Raw genomic sequence first — 23,408 nt, 5'->3', positions numbered from 1 at the left:
TTGGGGATAGGTGTTTCTGGCCTCCAAGAAGACATAAGGAATTTCCCCTCAGAAATTCTCAGAAATACATCAGGAAGAGGCAAAGCGGAGGGAAGCTGAGTGCTACAGAGGTTTTCTCTTTGTAAACATTGTTCAGAGGAAAATTAAAGAGAAAAACAAAATTAGAGTATGACCTGTTGGGTTGTTTATGTCCTAAACAGTCAACTAGTTAAACTAATTAAAACAATTTAAACTGTTAAGAAAATTTTCATGGTTTTATTGTATAATGAGGCATTGGAACATCTGAACAAATCAAGATCTGGGCTGCACACGCAGCTGCTGCTTTCTCCTTCGTTTCTTTGGGTTACTAGAGCAACTTGTCAGTACATTTAAAAAAAAAAAAGACAACCTTTTGCATTACTTAGTCTTTCTAAGGCATGCGCTGGTACAACACAAACTTCTCCTGTCAGATGCAGCTAGTCTAACGTCCAAACATCATGCACAACACACTCAAATAGTGATGCCACTGTCACCACCGCAGCGTCCACCCACTGCGGCCTTGCAGGCTTGTGTATGATATTTGGAGTGTTCTGAGGGGGCTGGGGAGAGGAAGTGTGAATAATATCGGGAAGAGGAGAGAGAAGGAAACAGCGTGGGCGCCTTGGGAAGAGGAGGCTCAGCCGAAGTTGTGAAGCGCTAGCCTGAACATGTCGTTGGTGCACACCCAAGCATCGTTGATGTTCTTTAATAGAAATATCTGGTGGAATCCCATGATGGGGTCTTCATCAGCCTGTGAGGAGAGAGGAGAGACACGTCTATGAACAATGCGCTAAGTGACACAGGACATCAGAACCAGCCAGCTCTGGGCTTTTAGAACAAACAACACAACTATGCCACGCTGCCTTCAGGCAATAGAAAGGTCAGTCAGTGGATTTAGAGTCCAAAGGTGGGCAGTGCTCTGAATAACTACATACCCATGGTCAAGACACCTCTACTCTCTGGGCTTCAACTTTCAAAGCTGTAAAACAAGGGCCTAGGACCAGATATCTTCTCAGGTCCCCTTCTAGCTCTAAAGCCTGGGATCCCATTAAATAAGAAATTCAAAGCTAAGCTAAAAGGGGCAGATCCCACAATTCCAGGGCCTGAATCTCCAGCCACCAGGCAAGGTTGTGAGGATAAGAGACAGCTCCTTGGAAGGAGAGCTTTTCATTCATTTGGTCCAGCTGCTGGCTCCAGCTAGAGTCACTTAGAAAGAACATGCAGAGACTGTAAATCCTTGCAGCATCACAGGAGGGAGGGCCTGAAATTTACCAACCACTGGCCCTGAATCCAAAGTAGCCTATTCCCTAGGGCAGCATGGACTATTATGAGATACAGAGAACCACACCCCACAGAAAAGCAACACAGCAGCATCAGATTAGAAAACAAGAGGCCAGAAGCAACATGCACTGACTGGGCAGCTTGGGGTGTTCCCTCCAGCAGGGCTGCCTTCAACTGTGTCTGGGGAAACAGGGAACAACCCAACAGATAGGCCTCTGGGGAAAGGGGCAGGGAGAAGGTGAGCATGACCAGTGTAAAAGAATAGCCAGGAAACAGGTCCTTCACAGCCCTCTGGCAGCACAGGCTAAAGGAAAGAGACTTGACTTTCCAAATGGTATAAAGTATACCCTTTGCACGCCACCACCCCCCCCCGGCCCCGCCCCTCTTCTTCCTTTCAGGTATCCTAAGTAACATATGCTTCATGTGTATTTCAAGCAATCTTAATAAAGTTCAGACACTGCCTCCAAATGTGTCTGAGGTGAAACACTGGGTTGTCTGTACATGCACATCCCCTATCCCAAATCTCAGACGTAGGCTCAGCCCTGCTGCCCTGTGCCCAGAAAACCCAGAGAGCATCAAAACCGCTCAGAGCAGATGCCAATGGGGAGGGGATGGGAAAGAACAGTCTTTCTATTTCATGTTTGGGATTTTGTTTGCTTGCTTGGATTGGGAATGGAAGCAGCTTCTGAAGTAAAGGACGCTGGCTTGGCATTGCCACTTGACATCAGAGTGAAAAGCATGAAGGTACACGGAGGTTTGCCATGCTCAGTAAGCAACTTTGTTGTAAGACTAGAGTTTGATCTGAGTACAACAGAATGAGAGACAAATCACTCGTAGAAGCTTCTCAGGGAGATCTCTTGGGAGACTGAGGGCAATGGGGATGACTGGGAAGAAGTCTGATCAGGAAACCCTTTCCAGCTAAGAGAAGAGACAGAGCAGGGGAAAGCCTGGGCTGGGAAAAGAAGCCAAGTAGGAAATGAAGAATGAGCCATTGAAAAGTGGTCAGAGAGCTAGCTGGCAAGGTTTATGTTGATACACAAGGACATAGGCCCCATATGAAGAGCTAAGCCCATCAACGAGATCCTTTGTTGGACAGAAGGAATAGAGGGGACAGAAGCAAGGCTTTGACTGTTTCTTCTTCACCTCACCTGCTCAAACTGAGGTGCCCCCAGAAGCCAAATACTGAGAATCTTACCCTGAGGTTATCACTGTTAAGGTTTATAAAACACTTTCCTCACATCAGTCCTATGAGGTGGGGAGTGTAATTTTATTAGTCCTACTTTACAGATGAGAAACTAAACAGAAGTTAAATAACTTGCCCAATGTCACGAGGTATGAAATAGGGGACAGAGACTGGACCATGGCCTTCTGCCATCAGATCCAATGCTCTATGGGTTGTGCCAGGACTGTTCCGGCCACAGAGGTGCAACTTGCTCTGCCCAAGCTCTGCTGATGCTTCTACACAAGAGAACTCCAGCAGTTCCTACTAAAGAAGCCTGTCCACCCATGGCTCTGATGTCCCGTGGGCTTTGCAGAGATGCTCAAACAAGGCAGCCCTAAGACTGGCTCCTTGGCAGTAACTTTCTGCAAGCGTCCACACATGGAATTTCACTTGTACTTCTTGGACATTCCTTCTCCTTCAAGATGGCTCTGGTTGTTCATTTTGTCCTGATTTCACCTAAATAATTATTCTGAGGTGCTGGAAAACACATGAAGTACTCAAGTACCCCACTAGGACAGGATGGGTAATATGTGATTAGACAACAGAACTTATGAAAAAGTTCTAGGGATTTCAGTAGAGTACAAACTTAATGAGTAAATGATGTGACATGGCAGCCAAAACCTCCCTCTTATCCAGTCTTGGATTAGATTGAGAAACCTAATACCCAGAACGTGGGAGTTAAGAATCCCAGTGTCCTCTGCCCTGATCAGACCATAGTCTGGACACAACAATTTAGGAAAGACAGTGACAAGGAGGAGTTGGTCTAGAGGAGGGTGACCAGGATGGAGAGTCAATTAGAGACAGTGTCCTCTAGGGATTAGCTGCAGGGAATGGGGATGTTTAGCATAGAGAAGAGAAGGCAGTGGGGGGATTGGGGGGAGAGATGAGGGCTGTCTTCAAGTGTCTGAGGGGTTGTTTTTGTGTGGAAGAGAGATCAGAATTGCTCTCCTTGGCCCTGGGGGCAAAACTAGGAGCCAAAGGTAGAAGTGGCAGAGAGGTCGGTTTCAGCTTCCTCCCCATGAGAGCCCTCTAAAATTGGAATGTGCTATCCCAACTGGAGGTCTTCAAATGGAGGCTGGATGACTGCTTGGAGAAGACATTGTAACGGGGGATGAAGTGTGAGTGAGACTAAAGAGCCACTGCAGTCCCTTCCAATTCTGTGCCATCTGCGGTTCTGAACGACATCCTTCAAATCTAGATCCCCAATGCTCGGTGGGGATGTGGGTCTGCTACTCAGCCAAGACACCTAGGGCAGTTGTGAAGATGGAGGTATAGAGAGGGAGACATGCCCCATAGCAAGCTTTAGAGAAAGTCTGATAAGATTCCCCCCAAATGGCAGCTGCTCATTCTATGTACCTCTGAAGCAGGAAACAATGGAGGGCAGGAGACAGTAAAACCCTTTTGCCTGTTATCCACAGGCAGCGGCAAGATGTAGTAGAAAGAGCGCTGGACTGGAGTCAGGAGACACCTGGATTCGAATCCTGCCTCCGACACTTACTTGCGATGTGACTATGGGCAAGTCACTTAACCTCTCTGAGCCTCAGTTTCTTCATCTGTAAAACGGGGATAACAACACCTGTAGTACCTACCTCACAGGGTTGTGGTGAAGATCAAATGGGACAGTGGGCATAAAGTGCCTTAACGGGCTATACATGGCAGCTCTTATTATACAAGGCATTGGCCCTGTAACTGAACAGGAAGGTTCCCATCTGCTCTCAAGGTGGCCTGCTCACCTTCAGCTGCCCCACCACCATACTGAGTATACAGCTGTCAGGGGTGGGCTGGTGGTCCTGAGCTGTGATGCTGTGCTGTATTTTCTGAAATGGAAGGCTCTGAAAGAGAAAAAGAGCAGATCATGAGCCCCCGGCCAAGAGCACGGTCATCTCAGACCTGAGATAGAAGGCAGAGACAAGGCTCATACTTACAGACAATTTCTCCACGATGGCTGCTTTGCCTTGGAATTGCTGCCCTTCCCATGTAAGGCAAGATGCATCAATCTGAAAGAGGAAAAAAGTCAGAAAAATCTAGCATGAGGGCCTGAGTGAGTGGGGGTCAAGGCCTCAGGACTGACTGAGGAGGAACAATCTCCCTACCACAGTCCCTTTAAGACTTAAGTCTCATTTTTCCTCTCCCGTGGGATCACAAAGGAAGGTGAGCTGTACCTCCATGCACTGGCACCTCAGTCACTGTCTGGGAAAAGAGACTGCCTTAGCAAAGTCCCAAAGACAGTCCAAGCCACCCAGGCTTGACTACTGAGCCTGCTGTCTGCCCCAGACTGCGCACTCTAGCCTGAGGCATCCCACCAGACATCCCAATTCAATTACCCAGCAAGTTCTGAGCATTTTGGGTCTGTGGTGGTAGTCTTTTTTATCTGTCCATTTCACACTTCTTACTAAACCTCTCTCATAGGCAGCATTCGAAACACTGGAAGAGAAAGCTGTCTGGAGCTTTCCCATTCTTAAGCTTTTTCTAATTTTGCGAAGATAACCATGTTTGGGGAATACTCCAGTACTGAACAAGGGGAGATTCTGCACAACTGTAACAGCAACGGAAGACAAAATTCTCACAGAAATGCTAACTTAATTACATAGTCTATAGACCAACAGTAGCAATAGTTCTTAATTTTATAACTCTTGACGGTTTACAAAGCACTTTCTTCACATCAACCCTAGAGGAGTAACAAGTTTGGAACTTGGAAAACATTTATCCACAGAAACAATGTTATAATTGGCAATTAGGTTCCCAGACTACCCACAAAAAAGTTCATCTAACCCATGATGCACCCGAAGTACACTACTACTAGTATTTCGTCTAACCGTAAGTTATAACATTGTTTCCATGGGAAAATGTATGAAGTTTTTCCTAGCAGAGTAAGGGATCTTGTGAGTTACAATTTCCCTGCAGGTATTCTAAACCGTGTAACAAAGGGCAAATGAGGTCAGGGAAAAGACAGGTCTTTCTATTCAGATTGTTTCTCCATAGAACTAGGAAGCTAGAAAATAGTGTGATATCAAATCAAAACAACTACAAGTCACAGAATCACACATTTGGAAGGAATATTAATTCAATCCTCTCCTTTTACAGATGGAGAATAGCCCCAAGGACTTTCTCAAAATCTTAGAGCTTTATTGAGAAAGTGGCAATACCAAGATCAGAACCTGTCTTCTTACACTCCAATCCTGCAGCCTCTGGTGAAACTGATTAAAACACAATTCTACCTGTTCCAGCCTGGAACTTGGAGCCAAAGACCCATGGCTGGGGTGTATGTGTGTGTGTGGGGGGGGGGGGGCGGGGAATGGCTAATGCAAGTCAGTCATCCCCACCCACAAGAAAGCAACCTTGTCCCAGCCCCTATTATCCCACTCCCCAGGCACTTACATATATTGCTCCTAATTGAGTTCTGTCATTATCAAATAACTGGTAGTAATGTTGCACAAAGCTGGATCCAATCTGCTCCCAAATCGGCTTGTCTCCCATTCTGGATCCTCACTTAGCAGCAGAAACTGCAAAAGCAGCAAGACAGAGATAACATTGGTACCAACGGCCAGGCAAGAGTTTGAAAAGCTCATCACATCTAACTCTGGGCTCTTCTGCCCTCTCCCATAGTCCTCTCTTCAGACAGCTGTTCCTATACTCGGTACAGCGGCCTCTGATCAAAAATCCCACTCCAGTCCAATATCAAGATGGCCATAGGATAGTCCCTTCAGAAGGTTTTGCTAATCATACACATGGTGATTTACATGAGTAAAAACACGTATACTCATGGAGCATTTGTTGGGGGATAATATTTTTTTGAGGGGGGGAGTAGTAGAGGAAAGGCCATACAATCAGAAAACATCTCCTGCCACTGATGGTCTTACAATCTAAAGGGTACCCATTTGTTAGTAGGTATACTTTGGGTAAAGGTTTCCTAGGATATCCTCATCAGGACTAGGGGCCATCCAGACAACCTGTGAGGGTAGCTTCTAATATTTTGGTTATAGGATTGACTATCTCATACAGCAACCACTGTTATGCCCACTGGGATTAACAAACTATATTCAAAGCCTGCCCAACAAATGGCTGTGATTAGAAGCAATCCTGCTCACCAAGCTAGCAGCGGCCCTGGGGCCTAGGCCTCTCCTGCTTCAAGAAAGCCTATGATCATTTTTCAGGGAAAGATAGGCCAGAAGGCACTCTGCCCAAGACCATGAGGTCCCAAGGTTTCTATAAGGGAAGCTGTCTGTTCTGCCCTCACTTTCACAAGGAAGAACAAAAATCTCTAGGGGCATTAACCAACCTTCACCCAGAATGAGGTTCCCATTAGGCAGAGGCCTGCTCTACAGTCTCTATAATTCTGAGGCAAGTTTCCCTGTCAAATAGGCTATAGACCATTCCTTGTAGTTCTGGATTGAGCAACTTTCTCATCCTGTCCTGCCTTATAGGGATAAGGACATTATGTCAATGTCCCAATGAACAGTGAAACTTCAATCCTAATAGACAGAGAAGAGACGGCCCCCTAAGCCACAATAATTGGTTACACTGGCAGCCACAGCCATCAGGAAGCAAATACAATTGGTAAATCACAGGTATAAACAGCTGGGGGGAGGTGGTGGTTAAAGGACAGATGAGGGTGGGTACTCAGCAGTCTCTATTTTCCCAACCAGCAGACAGAATACCTCCCTAAATGGAAGTGAAGATGAAGAGAGGCTTTTTCCATGAGCATCTATGTTTGGCTGAGGTGGGGAAGAGGAAGAAAAAGGTCTGGACACCTCTCTTTTTCACATTCATCTGTACATAACAAGTATGATTTCTAGAAGAAAGGGCTCCATTTATATAGCTGATGGTGTCTCTGAACTTGGGGCGAGGAGGGGCTGGGCTGAAGGAGGGTGGACCTTCTTGTTGTCTGCCTGCCTTCCAAAACTTCAGGTGGATTCATTCCAGGCCCAGTCAGGGACCAGGGCCTGGACCAGGGTGAGCCCAGGGTATTTAGCTTAGCCCTGGTCATCCCTGGGTCCCAAGCTCTAGACCCAGCAACCACTTGATGTGAACTTCGAGTTGCTTGAGAGGAGATTTAGTCCTTCCAGCTCCTGGACAAAGAAGGCAGCACACTTTCCAGCTCACAGGATGCAAGGTTTGCTATTTCTTAATGAGCCAGCAACTTCCAAAAGCAGAAGCCAGCTGTAGGGTGGGGAATCCCCGAAGACCATCTGGCCTAGGGTTCTCTTCTGTGGAAGTACTGGCTAACACAGGGCAAGCTCCCTCCAAGTGCTGAAGGGAGCAGAGGGTGGAACACAACAAAGCTGATTCTCCCATATATTGTAGTGCTGCTTGCTACAGAGGCCACAGGGGGGAGCCAGCTGCATTCTACAGGGAGGACAGGAAGCTTGTGGCAGACAAACATGGGACTTAAATAGAGAAGGGACTTTAAGAGATCATTTAGTCCAACCTCCTCATTTTACATTTGTGGAAACTAAGGCACAGAGACCTGTCTTAAAATCACACTGGTAATAAAAAGCAGAATCTAGATTTCAGCCCAGATCCTTCAATTCCTGATGACTTTTCCACTGAACCAAGTTCTCAAATCTCCCCCTGCCCAAGTGGTTGAGGGTTAGTTAGGAGGACAGTCTTATTTTTAGCCAACATAAAAATACTTTACCATGCTGGCTGTTCTAAAAATAGAGCCTACATGCTTAGATGACTAATAAATCCATGTCTAGGAAGTCTAAAACTAGATGCCATTGAAGGAGAACTGAAGCAGGATTGGGTAAGCTTTGTTTTAGCTAGCACAAGGTGAGCCTTAGCTCACCCGCTGTTGAACAAGAAGGAAAAGCCTTGAGATTTATTCAGTTGAGTCTTATAGGCCGCTGAATGCCAAGCCCTATCTCCCCTGATCTGACCAACTTTCAAAAACACTGAGTAGCAGCACTGAGTGCCTGGCCACCCATGGGCAGCTACAATGGAATCCCAAGCCACTGGGCAAACACTATGGACTGAGGCACTTCCAATTCAAAGTGGGCACGACTCAACCTGCACTGGCAGCCGGGCCTCCCAAGCCCAAAGGGCAGACACACGGAGGTTTTTCAGACCATAAAGGACTAGTTACTTTCAAATTTCTCTCTCTCTCTCTCTCTCTCTCTGACACACACACACACACACACACACACTTACTTTCCCCTCTTCCCCTCTCTCCCAACCCATCCACCCACACACACATTCCCACCCCCCCACAAGGGAGGGATAACCCTTTCAAGTTCATAGGACTTAGGTGGGAGGGGCTTTAGGACTAATCTGGTTGCACCCCTTCATTTGACAGAAAAGAAGGCTGAGGCCCCAAAAGGCAAAGCCACACTCTCAAGGTTCCACATGCACTCAAAAGCCCAGCCTTGGGTTCCATGCCAGGCATCCTGACCTGAATTCTGTGCTCTTTCTGTACATATCCTGCACTGCTCCTCCTCAACCCCTTCTATTCTGGACTGGAGAAGCACCGGATGGAGAAGCCCTTCTAATGTGGCTCCTTTCAAATCTGCTTCTCCGTCCCATAGCAGGTGCTATAGAAATGCTTATCCTCTCCTTCTCCACAGGCTAGTCCTGAGTAAGGCTGTAAAATTCCCTGAATGCTATTGAATTTGACTAAACTATAATTGGGAAGTATTTAACAAAATAAAAGAAAAAATATAATACAACATAGATCATGTTAATTTGTGGTTTTCTAAGTCAATATGAAGCTGCAGAGATACATTTCTACTGGAATTTGACACCACTGTTCTAGTCTGCCTACTGAAGGATGTCAAAAACTCACCTTCATCTCCTCTAGTTTGCTCAAATCCATTCCTGTTGAGAACTCTAAACTGAGGGAGGTCCCCCCAAGATCAACACTTCTGTACCCAGGGGCACAGCTCCTCATCTCTATAATTATGTCCGTCTAATATTCATGAAATGATAAACACAAGCATATGACTTTCTGAAGAGTGTCTATGACACTCTACCGCAGCATCTCAAAGAGAAGGACTACTTTTAAAAGTATAATAACTTGGAAAAAGAGGGTGGAGGAAAACCCTAAGGCTATTCTTGATCATTTAAAAGAAATTCACCTGAGATTGCACAGTGTTGGGTGAAAAACTCCAAGGTGACCTTTCGGATCTGAACTAGAGCTCAGCCAAGGCAACATTGTGGGGTAGAACTGGGCAGGGGCCTTTTTTTTAACTTCACTTGAATTAGTCACCAAGGATACGTTCAGACAGTGAAGATCCCAAAGAGCTTACAGAATAACAAGAACTGTAAAAGTGGAGAATCTATAAAAGTCTATAAATTTAATAGATAACAAAGTCCAGGAACAAATCTATCAGCTATTGTGCCAAGTAATGCGAATGGGACCAGAGGCAAATGGCTCAGTATAAAAAGAGGGACAGTGTCTAGTCAAAGCAGCCCTTGCAGGGTGGAAAACAATCAATGACTTCTTTTAAAAAAAATCTTATTTAATTATGCAGAGAATATATGTTGTACTGTAGTAATTCTGTATTTACATTTGTATGATGTGACATAATAGATGTGAATGTTAATCACTGCCTGACTGTTAATAAAGTTGTTTAAATATATAAAAAAAACTTATTTGAAATTTTTATAGGGTTTTTTTTTTAAATATGAGACACTAGAGCACAATTCCATCAATATGGAATGGGGATTATAACTTCAAACTTTTCAAAAAAGGCCATATAATTGTCTATAGCCTCAAGTAGCATGTGAACAGAACGAGCTTGCCACACATATTTTCAAAGGGCTTGATCTTTCCAGAAGCTTCTCTACAATTTAGAGAGAGTAAAAAAAACCTGTACTTATTCGGACTAAAAGATCTTCCAAAGCAACACAGAAATTTAGCTTCTGTTAGCAAAACCTGGATTTGTCTCTTTAAAGATAAGGCATTTGTTAACAATCACCTATGAAGAGGAGACGTAATAGGTGTCTGTACACAGAGAGCCAAGATTTTACCTTTTCCTAAAAGTGCAATTATTTCAAGAAAATAAATGAATTGTACGAGAAGGAAGATCAATTTCCAAATGAGAAAGAGACAGTCTTCTTCAGAGGTGCTCAGAAAGGGGTCAGTCTCCTCAGAGGGAAGGCACAGAGGTCAACTTTCACAATGGCTACCAGCTCCCTTAGACTGAAAGAAATGGTAACCCATCCCTGGTTGGGGGGATGGGGATAGGAAAGCTTTCCCTATTAATATGCTTAATCTGTAAAGAGTCCTAGAACAACCAAAGAATAGGGTGAGATCTCAAATCCAAACCTATCAGCTAGAGAACTATGTTTCATAAGCTTTAAAAGACGTGATCTCATTGCTTCTTAAAACCTTCAAAGTCACAAAGTCTAGTCAAATCACACAGCTAAAAACATGTCCAGCCCTTGATCTGACCGTCAGTGAGAGAGGAAGAAATAGGAAGGCACTCAATCCACTTCCATTTCCCCCAATGACAGGCAGGACCTACAAAAACCACAGAATTCAGTAAGATTAGACGCCAAGTCTAGCAGTGTGGCTAAGAATGTATAGAAGCAAAACTCAGAATCAGGAGATGGGTCTTTCAAACCCAAAGTCCAAAGAAAACAGAAAAGCCAGATCTTTGGAGATATTCAGAATCAACAACGTACCTTTATTTAAGAAAGGCCCAATATTCTATCACGCAAAAAGAAAGGAAAAATTCTATGCTTATTGACTGACTTATTGACCATTAAGTCAGAGAACAAAAATCCACCTATCTGGGCCAAAAGGAGACCTTACTATATCTATATCCATCAAGTTGCTGGAATGGGCTGTTGCTCACCAGGCCTCCTACTGCTGGACAGCTGGTATTTCCTCACTTCTGGAAATACCAACAAGCAAAATGAGAAAAAGACATGAAAACTGATATAAACCTCATGTAGATGCAATGTGGTAGTCTAGACTAAATGACCATTGATCAACCAACCAATTTTTAAAAAGCATATTTTGAGCAATATTCCTAGCTCTGTAATACAACACTGAAATTCAAAGGATGGAGAAATGTTGAGACATCTACAGTGGTCTGAGTCAAGAGTAGCATGGTGTAGTCTAGCACTTCTTAAACTGTGGGTCTCCACCCTATATGGGAATGTGAAGCACTGAAGGGGTCTTGTGAATGGAAAAAGGTTAAGAAGCCCTGGCATATACCAGAATACTGGACCGAATTTCAGGAAGATGTGGGTTTGAATTTCAGTTTCCCTATCTGTAAAATGAGATTAGATTTAATGATCTCTGAGGTTCTAAGCTAAGAGTCAGAAAGACCTGAGTTCAAATCCAGGCCCAGACACTTACTAGCTGTGTGACCCTGGGCGAGTCACTTAATCCTCTTGACCTCAGTTCTTCATTTATAAAATGAGCTAGAGAAGGAAATGGCAAACCATTCTAATATCTTTGCCAGGAAAATCCCAAATGGGGTCACAAAGAGACACGACTGAAATGACTCAACAAGATACTTTCCAATTATTCTAAATCTAAGATCCTATAACCCCCAATTCAGAAGATTTACACTTACAACAATTTCACTTATTGTTTCCCCCTCAGATTTCATACAAACCTTTATACCTTTCCTAAGTACTTATGCATTACATATAGTTATTTCATAGGATTATATGATTTATAGATGGAACGGGGCATTTGAGATTATCTAGTCCAACACCATTATATTACAGATGAGGAAGCTGGGGCCTAAAGAACTACCGTGACTTGCCCAGCTAGCAGAAATATCAAGTAACAATGAATGGACCATATCACCTCCCCCCACCCATGCATATTTTCTCTTAAGCTTCTACTTTCCTAGCACCCAGCAAAGCACTCTACTCAATTCTCAAGACTCAGATCAAATCCCATCTTCTGCAAGAGGCCCTTTCTGGTCCCCGACTAACCCTCTACCTCAACTTGCTGAGGTGACCTCCCACTGACCCTGCCTCTAGTATGTACAGTCTCCCCCTCACATTAGTCTAGGAGCTCCTTAAGGGCAGGAGGCTGATGGGGACTTAACAAGTGCTTATTAAATGCTTGGTTGCTACATACATAGAAGAGACTTAATGTTGGTTAAACTGAGCCCACCTAAAGCCAAGACATCTCATCAAGGAACTGGACAGATGTAGCCTCCCAGGAGGACAACAAAATGAAATCTCATCAGCTAAAAGTGTCTTTTTCTCTTTCAAATAGGCACATTTGTCTAGTTGGGATACACTTGGCTCAGCTGACACAAATGTTAATATTGTAGACAGAAAAAATGTGGATGACCCAAGGACACCTTAAGACTAAACTGTTGGAACGCAATAGCCACGTTCTAATCAATAAATCCCCCACAATACTATTCACATAATGGCCCATTTATGAAACCATATGGTCTAGAGCCAGAAAGGCTTTGGAAGACCACTTGTCTCAACTCTCATTTTACAGAAAATAGGACTGATATCCAGAAAGGTACAAGGACTTCTCCATAGCCACACAGCTAATGAACAGTAGCCCTAGAATTCAAATCCAAGCATGAACTCCAAATTGAGGGTTCTTTCTCCACTGCACCCTTCCAACGATCCCACAGTCAAAGAAGCTGTTCTGAGGAGGATATTTCAGTGGAATGCTAAATGAAGGGAATTGTGCCTGCCTAGTTTGAGAAGCCTGGGAGCTAGGTCCAGTTTGGGGAAGACAAGCTCATTTATCTACAGCCCCAATTCTCTCCTTTCCCTGACTCTGTGGCAGGAACAATCTTCTCTCCTAACCACAAAATGGTTTTCACAGCTGAGACAGGTGACCTGGCTCTCTACATACTGGAGCCAAAGTGAAGAGATATGAAAACAGGCTACAGTGTGACCACCACCCTCATCCACATAATAGAAATGAATGAAAATGTATACTAAAAAAAGAGAAAATAAAATCCCATCCCAAATTAAACCTTGCCTATGATACACCCTACCATGAAATCCAGGCTCTTATTAAACTTGGTCAAGTTGATGTGTAACCCAAATGCTGCTGATTGTTCACACTAATCTGTAAAAAAAGATTCAAAGAAAAACTTCCTCTACCATCCCTTGGCCTACAACAGAGTACAGGCATCTGAAAGACCCCACAGCCCAAAGCCCTAGATGATGATGCATTTGGTGGTTGATCACAGGTAGGCAATTTCAGTCATAAAAGGAATACTGATCTTTTTCCATTGTTATACCTGGCAAGAGCAGGAGGAAAAAGTACAAGGCCCGAATTAGGACATTTATTTTGCATCTGCACCCTTCCTGTGGGTGACTTTGGTCAGCTCCATTTCTGGAGCTTCTAGTATCTACTTCCCTAACACTATCCAGAATTAAAACTTGACAAACTTATCCATCATTAAGAAGATCCTAGAAAGAAACTTGAATTCAGGGCCGTAAGGGCCCTCAGAGATTATCCGCTCCAGTATTTCATCTTACAAATAAGGAAACCAAGGTGTAGAGAAGTGACTTGCTTGAAATGAAGCATAGCCAGAACAAGCACTCCCAGATCAGATCCCAGCCTGTTTTTTGAGATTTGAGCCTGTTTTTGTGGTTTCCCGGCTGGAGGTAGAGTGCAAGGGTGGAGAGCCACACTGTTAATGTACAAAGACCCAACACAGAACAGAATCTTAAGAGTTGGAAGGGTCCTTGGAGGTCTAGCCCACTTTCCCAACCCACACAGGAATCCTCTATACCAGTAGTGCCAAACTATGGGCCACATACTAACTTAGAAAACCCTAAACTAATGTTATCTTGGTTGTATTTTTATTTAGCTAGTTAAAGATTCCCCAATTATGTTTTAACCTAGCTTTGGAGCACGCACTTGGGAGTTCTGCAGGCCCCTCGCAGCCTGAGAGTTTGACATCTCTTCTCTACACAACATCCCTTACAGAATGTCATCCAGCCAGAGACAGGATGTTCACCACCTCATGATGACCTCATGCAGCAGCTAACTCTCTCTATTCTTGTTCTGATTGTTAGCAGATTCTTCCTGATCTGAGAATTACTGAGGTGATATCTGCAAGGGCCCCTGAGCTACTCGAGTGAAAAGACACAACAGAAATTGAAAGCTCAATCCCAAAATCAGACCAAGAAATGAGAAATTACAGAGATGCTCACATTTCACTTCTACTGAACAAGGAGTCCAGAATACAGCCTCTGTGCTGTTTTATGACATCCAGAGAGCTGTTGATTGGCAGGGGTGGGGTACACAATCCCAAAGCCTGGCTGTTATAGTGCAGCTTCCACCACAAGTTCCACTGGGACCAAGCAGGGCTTCCTCCCCACAGTGGTTAGTGAGCTTATTCAGGGAGCTACATTTAATTCCATATTAGACAAGATACTAATCACACCAGAAAAAAGTATAAAATACATATGTATAACCTGCAACTTTCTAACAGCTGGGTTCATTACACCACGACAGGCTGGTCCTGTCTCTCTTTGGGCCTGGCTTCAATCATGGCTGTTTTTGTTCAGACATTTTCAGTCATGCCCAACTCTTGGTGATCTCTTTAGGGGTTTTCTTGGCAAAGAGACTGGAGTGATTTGCCATTTCCTTCTCCAGCTCATTTTACTGATGAGGAAACTGAGACAAACAGGGAGAAGTGACTTGCCCAGGGTCACCAAGGCCAAATTTGAACTCAGGAAGATAAGACTCCCTAACTCTAGGCCCGGTGCTTTACCCACTGTACCACCTAGCAGCCATTAAAAAATGGAAATGAAGTTAGTAGACAACACAGATAATCAAAAATCACTTTAGTTGGGTTTTAGAATTGTTTATATGTAAACCTCCACCTCTCCTGTGCTGAGGCTGGTAAAGTCTGTATCCCCAGGTCACCGGAGGAGTGATGGTGAAGGAAGGTAGTTCTGAAGCATTCTGGGGTTGGAGGGAAGCTGAGCAGGGGTTATTTTGTGATCAGCCTTCCCCTATAGTGTGGTTACATGTAGGCAATGTAAACACAATCCATAGGAATGATTTTTTAAAAAGGGACAGTCAAAGATAATTCATACAAAAAAAAAAGATAATTCATACCATGGACAGGCAGTCCACATGTTGGATCCTCAAAAGCTGATTCTACTGGCCACCAGGCACATGAGAATTACTTACGAACAGTGAGGGCTGCCCTAAAGTGAAACGGGCTGCTCCAGGACACACTGAGCTCCCATCACTGAGGTTCTTCCCTCACTGGCTGGATGAGCCCTTATTATAACGGGAATTCCAGCTCAGGCATGGATTGGGCTCAATGATCTCAGAGCAGAGGTTCTACAGCTGGAAAAGAGCTTTACAATCACCTTGTCCAACCCCTTCATTTTAAGGATTTGGAAACTGAGGCCCAAAGAGCAGGAGTGGACTTGCCCAAAGTCACACAGGCAGCCAGCAGCCATGCTGGGAAATGCAGCTGAGCCCTGTCTTTGCTACTAGACCAAGCTGCAGATCCTTTCAAAATAGATAAATAGATAATCCAGTACCCTCTGAATTTCTGTAGGGAAAAAGAGACAACAAAAACTCCAAGTTTAATCCCTGCTTAACTCACCAAACATAAAAAAGAATCCCTAACTGCCCAAAGCTAAGGTCAAACTCTTGCTTCCACTTGGTCTGCATATATGTAGAACCAGAATTTTCAAACCAGGGATTCTTACTCTTTTTTGGGTAATGGACCTCTGTTCAGATTAATGCTAAATTTTAGTTAGAGCTGTCTGAAAATAAAGGTGCAGCTTTTTTTTTTCCAGGTCACACAAGTTCACAGAGTCCCTGAAATATATCCATGGATATAATTCATACATCTTTGGATGTCCATGGATCCCAAGTTAAGAATCCCTGCTCCAAAATGATTTGACTATTCAATTTTAATCTTCACATAATCTGAGGGTATAGAAGACATCTGCTTTTTCCAACACTCATTTCTTCTCCTTTCACATTAACTTAGGAAAGCACAATTACAGCAGCAGTGTGACTCAGTAGGCCACATAAGAAGCTATGAGTTTGATTTTTGAAGGGGTGAGGCTTAGCATTTATCTATAAAATAGGGCTCTCCCCATTGCACTAGGTCAGAGAACACTCTACTAATCGATGGAGCCAGCAAGCCTGCAATCCCTGCTCAGTAACAAATAGGCACTTGGGGAAACACTGAAGGGATAGATGGATTATTAAGAAAGATAGAAATAGCAAAACCCAAGATTAGTCAAAAATAGGAGGAGAAAGAGATGAAAGGACAAGAGATAAGAGCAGGGCAAAAAGATAACCGTTCTAGTTACGATGAGAAAGCAGTGGAGAGAAAAAAAACAGTTGCAAAATTTGAAAGTGGATGCCTAAACCTAGTAAACCAGAAAAGAGATGAAAATGTCTTGACTTTCTAATAATTATAGCAATTTAAAATGACTGAGGACTGTTCACTAAAACCATGGAAATAAAAGGTTGCAAAGCCTAGATTACAGTCCACTTCTTAGTCCTCTAACCTCAGGCCTCCAAAGGGCCAGTGTGAGGCGCTCCCAGGGTTGAGCATAGCGCCTGGCACTTGATAAACATTTGATTGGACTGAAAACAGAATCTCAGGCCCAGTCCTCCTACTCCCCTAGAAATCAACACCTCAGGTTTAGGATCAAGAGAATTTTGAAGGTGAAAGAGACTAGAAGGATCCCCCAGACCAATCGAGACTGGGTCAGAAACACTAAGAGTTTTGCCCGAGTCACCCATAAGCAAGCACAAGAACCCCTATCTTCTGACTTCTCATCCATTTGTCTTCCACTACTGTCAGGCTATCTTTCTGATAGCCTGGATGTCATCCTGGACAAGTCAGCCCCAAGTTTCATTTCTTTACTATCAGAGAAAAAATAAGAACCCTTCTCTCTCCTACCCAAGATGAAAAGAATAGATCCTGTGGTCTTTTCTTAGGTTGATTCCATACACACCAACTGAAAGTTTAAGAGCAAAGGCAGCATTCTTTCCCTGAGAGAAAACCTGGATCTAGTACAGCTCTTCAGCTCATTCCCATGCCCCCGCCAATGAGACCAAAACTGACCGCCAAACGCTCACTGAGCTCCTTCCTCCCAGCTGATAGCCGAGGTAGGACTTCCTACATTGCCGGGGAGAAAGCTCGGTAGTAATAGGGGAAGCGAACAAGCATTTACTGAGCACCTACCATATGCCAGGCACTGTGCTAAACACTTTCCAAATGTTATCTCACTGATCCTCACAACCACCCTGGGCAGTAGGTGCTGCTATTATTACTACCCCTATTTTACCGCTGAGGAAACTGAGGCAGGCGAAGGTTAAGTGACCTGCCTGAGGTCACACAGTTAATGAGTACCTGAGACAGAATGTGCCCAGCACTCTCTCCACTGCACCACCTAGCTTGCCTAATGGTAAGAAGTTGCCCTACAAATTTTAGCTATAAAAGATTCCTAGGGAACACTAAAAATTTGAGACTTCCATTCCTAGGTCTTTGACGGGGAATTTTAACTCATTCTATCCCAAAGCCGGAATAAAATCATGCGGTCATTGTCATAAAATCTAGAGGGCCCTGAAATTTGGATATCACAGGATTGCAGAACTAAGAGCGGAAGGGACCCTTACATGCCATCTAGTCTCGAGGTATTTAACTGAGAGTTCATGAACCTTTAAAAAATATTTTGATAATTTTATTTCAATTTAGTTGGGTTTTTTTTTTTAATAATCCTGTGTGTTTTATTTGATGCGTTTCAAAGCACTATTGTGAGAACGGGTCCATAGGCTTCACTAGGCTGCCAAAGGCATCCAGGACATACACACAGTTAAGAAGCCTTGACCTAATCCAAGTATCATCGTACAGATGAGCTGGCAGAGCAGAGGTGTGCCCAAAAAGCAGAGAAGGGATTCCAACCTGGGTCCTGACTCCAAATCTCGTGTGCTTTTCACTGTACCACACTTCTCGGTTTATTCCGGACAGGTTGAGGCCAAGCAATTTGAGCTGTGGACGTCCACACGTTCTAGATGGCTAGGTAGGGTAGCAGATAAAATATGGATGGCATGGCACATGGAGTCAGGAAGACCCGAGGTCAAATTCTGACACTAACTAGCTGTATGATGCTGGGCAAGTCACTTCTCTGTGCCTCAGTTTCCTCATCTGTAAAATGAGGATAACAGCAGCATCTCTCTCCCAGGGTTGTTGTGAGGACCAAATCATCTAGCGCATGTAAAGTACTCTGCAAATATTACCTCACTGGGGCTAAAAAGACTCAACAACCAACCAATGAAGAGGCTTAGCAACAAAAAAGCATTCCACCTGGTGAAACACTGAGCACAAAGTCAACCTTTAATTGGAAAACTAAGATGTACACAGGGCTCATGAGAAGGCCCCGTATCTTATAGAACACATCCCAAAGGGGATAATTTGGCAAGGCTCTGAGAAAACTGCTTTTAGCACCAAGGGATCCTGGTAACAGTTACTCCTGTCATCTTCTAATTTCAGGAGCCCATGTGTGGACAGGAACCCTTTGTCCAGGGCCTCCTACACTAGACTCCTCAATGGCTGCCACATGGCACACACGTTAGCCTCTTTGGATAACAAGCGGAATTGGCTGATGTTGCCTCCCTAGCCCAGAGAATAAGCCTAACTAGCTCTCATTTAGAGAAGGGGAAATTGAGAATTTAGGGACTTCTAATAGTTTCTTTTCTCAGTCTCCTGACCTTAAGTATTGATTAGACCACACACACCCCAACCCCCAAGTCAAACTTAGATAGAAACAACCTGAGCTTTTTGACACCTTTGGATTTTAGACCATTCTTCAACGTGGCAGGAGGGCAAAAAAAATCATTGTAACTACTTTAAAACTGTACTGGCTGGGACTGATACCAAGGAAAAACAATACATAAAACAAAAACTGATGGAAACTTTCTTCTAAAGATTCACAGCACTTCACACTGTTTCCTCAGGTAACACAGCATCCCTATGGCCATTCTTATTTAGCAGATGAATTAAACTGAGGCAGAAAAGTGGAATGACTTAGTCATACATAATGAGCCATGTGGAATCAGCTCTACACCAACCAATTCTTTCCTCTAGACTGACCTAGCCTGTTCTAGCAACACAAAAGACTTTCCATTAAAGGCTTATCTTTTAGGGGTGGTGTTAATTTTTATCAGATCAACTCCAACCTATTCCAGAGGAGTCATTTCATTATAAGTAGAAATAAGTAGATTCTGTAATGTTCAACAGATAGAATCACACGACAAAGAATAATATGCCAATGACCAAAGTCCGTTACCACATCAAGAGTGATGATGAGCAAGAGTGGCCAGGGCTTGCTCTTCAAAGCTAATCTCGTAAATAAGGATACTCTTTCATGCCCAGAGCAACAAAGCCAACCAATCGATGAAAAACAGTGGCCCTGTGCATGTAAGGAACTCACGGCACAACAGATTGAGAGCTAGAAGGGACTATGCACATAAACTCATTTTGTAAATGACGAAACGGAGTTCCAGAAGTGATTTTCCCAAAGCCAGTCACCCCAAGTTAAGCAGCAGTGCCTGGACTGGAACACAGGTTCTCTACCTTTAAAGACAGTATTCTTCTTCCTATACCATGGAAGTCTTTAAAAAAAATTAAGTGTAAGAACTACACTGGCTTCTAAGGCTACATTTAAGAGATACTGATGAAATTAAAGGAGCCAAATATCTATGAGTGAGTGCCTATTATTATTATTATTACCTCCTGGTTTTAGCCAAACCAAGCTTCCTCATAGGACTCCTTTCCTACGGAACTCAGGGCTACTACTCAGAAAGAGACAGTCAAGGTGCCCTAGATGGTCGTTTCAGAAAGACCTCACTGGACTTTAAAAGAACTAAGTATTGAAATTCAGTTACCAGGTAAAAAGCCCAAGAAGGGGAGAGCATGGCTTCAATCCATCTATCAGGTCACAATGGAGAAAGGGATGTGAAAGATCACCTTAACAGAGAAAGAGAGTGTGATGTCCATATGCTTTCACAGTTACTATGTTTTCACCCCATAAATCAGATAAATCCCAACTGGGAACAAGACTCTGCATTTAGGACTCTGAAGTCAAAGCGACAATACTTGGTATTCAAACGGATAGAATTAATGAGGGTTAGAGTCAAAGATCCAGTTCAATCCCATAAGCATTTATCAAGCACCTATTATGTATGATATGAGCAAAGCAGGGGAGGCAGGTGGTGAAATGAATGGAGCACCTGGCCTGGAGTTAGGAAGATCTGAGGTAAAATCTGAACTCAGACACTTACTAGCTATGTGACCCTGGACAAGTCACTTCATCTCGTTTGCTTCAGTGTCCTCATCTGCCAAATGATCTGGAGAAGGAAATGGCAAACCACTGCAGTATCTTTTCCAAGAAAACCCCAAAAGGGGTCACAAAGAGCTGGACAAGACTGAAACCACTGAGCAAGGCACTATGCTAAACAGGCTCCAGGGATGTTACCTCAAAATGAAAAATGGTGACACCAGCAAAGTTTTAAAAATGGGATGCTGTCTGAATAGTAATGTCACAAGCAGGAATAGTGAAGTCACAGGGAAAAGCAGACTGCAGGGGAAAGATAAGCATCTGAGTTCTGGAAAGCTGGATCCATCATGAATCAGGAGATCTAGGTGCTAGTCCTATCCTGCTACTAACACACCATGGACAAGTCTCTCTAACAGCCTCGCATTCTGACTGTAAAATGATGCTGATCTGTGAAAGGCTTTCCAGGTTTAATTACTATTATCTGGCTTCAAATCCTGGCTCTGCACCCCAAACTGCATGACTTCACCTCTCTAGGGTCTATAAAATTAGGGAGTTGGCCTAGAAGATGTCTGAGGCTCCTCCCAGCTCTACAGCCTAGGAAGCTCCCCTGGAACCTGGGTTCGAATCTTGGCTCTGCTTCTCCATTAAATTTTGCAATCTGAGAACTGGGCTTGAGCCCCAGCTCGGACCTGTCTGACCTTGGGCCAAGTCTCCCTCTCCCGGCCTCAGTTTCCTCACCTGTAAACAGAGAGGATTGGATTAGAAGATGGTTTTCTAGAATTAGGAGGTGGTCTCTTCCGGCTCTTAAGCTCTGTCTGTAATTAATACTGAGCTCCTGGGGTAACGCTGGGATCCCAAGCCTGTAAACACACGCACACGACCAGAGGCAGGATTAAAGGGAAGCCCCCAGCCCAAGCCCATGGCCCCACCCCCACCCCGGCCGGCCTGGCGGGAGCGGCGTGCGTCCAGACTGCACGAGGAGGGACGGCCCAGGGAGGGTTTGGTTCGCCCGGAAGGAAGATGGGCCCCAAGGACGAGTCTCCCCATGGCCCCCTTCCCAGCCCTCGGACCCCGGCCGCCCCCGCCCAAGCCGCGTGACTTTCTTGCTTCTCCCCATGACCCGCCCCCGGCCCCTGGGACCTCGGCTCCACCCCGGGCCGGAGCAGGCCCAGCCTCTCTGGCAGCCCCGGAGTCTGAAGCGAGCGGCCAGCCTAGCCCCAGAGCACGGGGAGGGCGGGGGCCCCGCCAGGCCCGGCCAGCCCCAGACACAGGTCTCGAACTAGCGCCAAGGTGGGCGTGCGCCTGCCCCGGCTAGAGGAAGCGGGCGGTTCCCCGGGGCCCGGCCCCGCGCGGCCAAACAACGCGTTGCACTCACCCGACTGGCTGGCACGATGGCAGCGGCGGTGGCGGCAACCGAGCGCGGTCCCGGACCGACTGTTCCCCCCCCCCCCCACCCACCTTCCCTCTCCCGCCCCGAGCCCGCTGCACTCTGGGAAATGTAGTGCGGGCGCTCTAGACTTGAGCCGGAGGCTGTAGGACCAGAACTACAACTCCCGGCGTGCCGCGCGATGCGGCCCGAACGCAGTTTCCCTGCCCAACTGAGGTGGGGAGTGAGCCGGAAGAGACGGGGCCTGGCCCGAGCCCTGAGCATTGTGGGCTAGCGGAGGACCTCGGGAACTTTCTGCCTTGGCGCCTTCCAGGAGTCCAATGCAAACTCTTCACCTCCCAGAGAGGTCGAGAAGTCTACAGCCATGGCACCCTGTCGTGTCAGAAACCCTCCTGGCCCCAGTCTGTCCTGGAAAAATCCAAATTCTAGCCCTTTCATGTTAGAACTGTTAGGGGCCCTAGAGATGATTCCATTCAGGTCCCCCCATTTCACAGATGAGGAAACTGAGCCCAGAGAGGTTAATTTCTTCAAGTCATCCAGCCAGTAAATAGCAGTTCCAACCCATTTAGTCCCTATTCCAAATCCTATATCCTATATATTCGAAATCCACTAACAAATTCTGTAGTTGAACCCCACCTGGAATTGTGTTCAGTGCTGGAGAGAGGCTTTTTTGGAAGAACACTGGGAAACTGGAGAGAACATAAAAGGTGGCCTAAATGGGGAATGGCCTTGAGGTCATGCTGCAATAACCGATTGAAGGAACTGGAGGAGGGGTGTTTAGACTCAACAAGAGAAAGACTATTTCCTCTCCTAGAATCACATAAAGTTAAGACTTGTCTGTATGGCTCCTAAAGGGAGAACTAGAAGCAAAAACCGGAAGTTCCAGAGGCAGACCTCCCTGCAAACACAAACTTTCTAACAATTAGGGCTGCTTACGAGGGAAACTGCTCCCTTGGGAAATAGAGGAAGGGAATAAGCATTTATATAGCACCTACTATCTACCAGGCACCATGCTAAGCACTTTCTTTTACAAATATTATCTCACTGCATCTTTACACAAACCCTGGGGATAGATGCTGTTATTTTTCATTTTACAGTTGAGGAAACTGAGGTAAAGTGACTTGCCCAAGACCACACAGCTAGTGTCTAAAGCCAGATTTGAATTCAGTTCTTCCTTGACACCAGGCTCTATCCACTGTCACCTAACTGCCTAGCAACTGATGAGTATTACTGGGCACTGTAGGATGGCATTTGTTAACCCAGGACCCATGGGGAGAT

The 23,408-nt window shown here is 44.9% G+C and overlaps 1 protein-coding gene across 3 annotated transcripts; it reads right to left on the bottom strand.

The window, feature by feature from the left end:
- Positions 1–233: 233 nt before the first annotated feature.
- On the bottom strand, positions 234–22,224 carry NUTF2 (nuclear transport factor 2). 3 transcript variants are annotated; one of them, XM_036752854.1, is made up of 7 exons: positions 22,119–22,199; positions 21,482–21,603; positions 20,748–20,813; positions 5,900–6,024; positions 4,447–4,518; positions 4,255–4,353; positions 234–769 (listed from the first exon to the last, which is right to left on the bottom strand). In XM_036752854.1, exons 4-7 carry the CDS (start codon positions 5,996–5,998, stop codon positions 656–658), a joined length of 384 nt encoding a protein of 127 aa, XP_036608749.1. In that variant the 5' UTR covers positions 5,999–6,024; positions 20,748–20,813; positions 21,482–21,603; positions 22,119–22,199; the 3' UTR covers positions 234–655. The 3 variants fall into 3 exon arrangements, with proteins under 3 accessions (XP_036608749.1, XP_036608747.1, XP_036608748.1); XM_036752852.1 differs by lacking the exon at positions 20,748–20,813 and having other exon boundaries at positions 22,119–22,224; XM_036752853.1 differs by lacking the exons at positions 20,748–20,813; positions 21,482–21,603 and having other exon boundaries at positions 22,119–22,217.
- Between the last annotated feature and the right edge of the window lie 1,184 nt (positions 22,225–23,408).

Source organism: Trichosurus vulpecula, chromosome 3, assembly GCF_011100635.1.
Source record: "Trichosurus vulpecula isolate mTriVul1 chromosome 3, mTriVul1.pri, whole genome shotgun sequence".
Classification (NCBI taxonomy): domain Eukaryota; kingdom Metazoa; phylum Chordata; class Mammalia; order Diprotodontia; family Phalangeridae; genus Trichosurus; species Trichosurus vulpecula.
The sequence above is the reverse complement of the archived record's forward strand: the minus strand, read 5'-3'. Positions and strand labels throughout refer to the sequence as shown.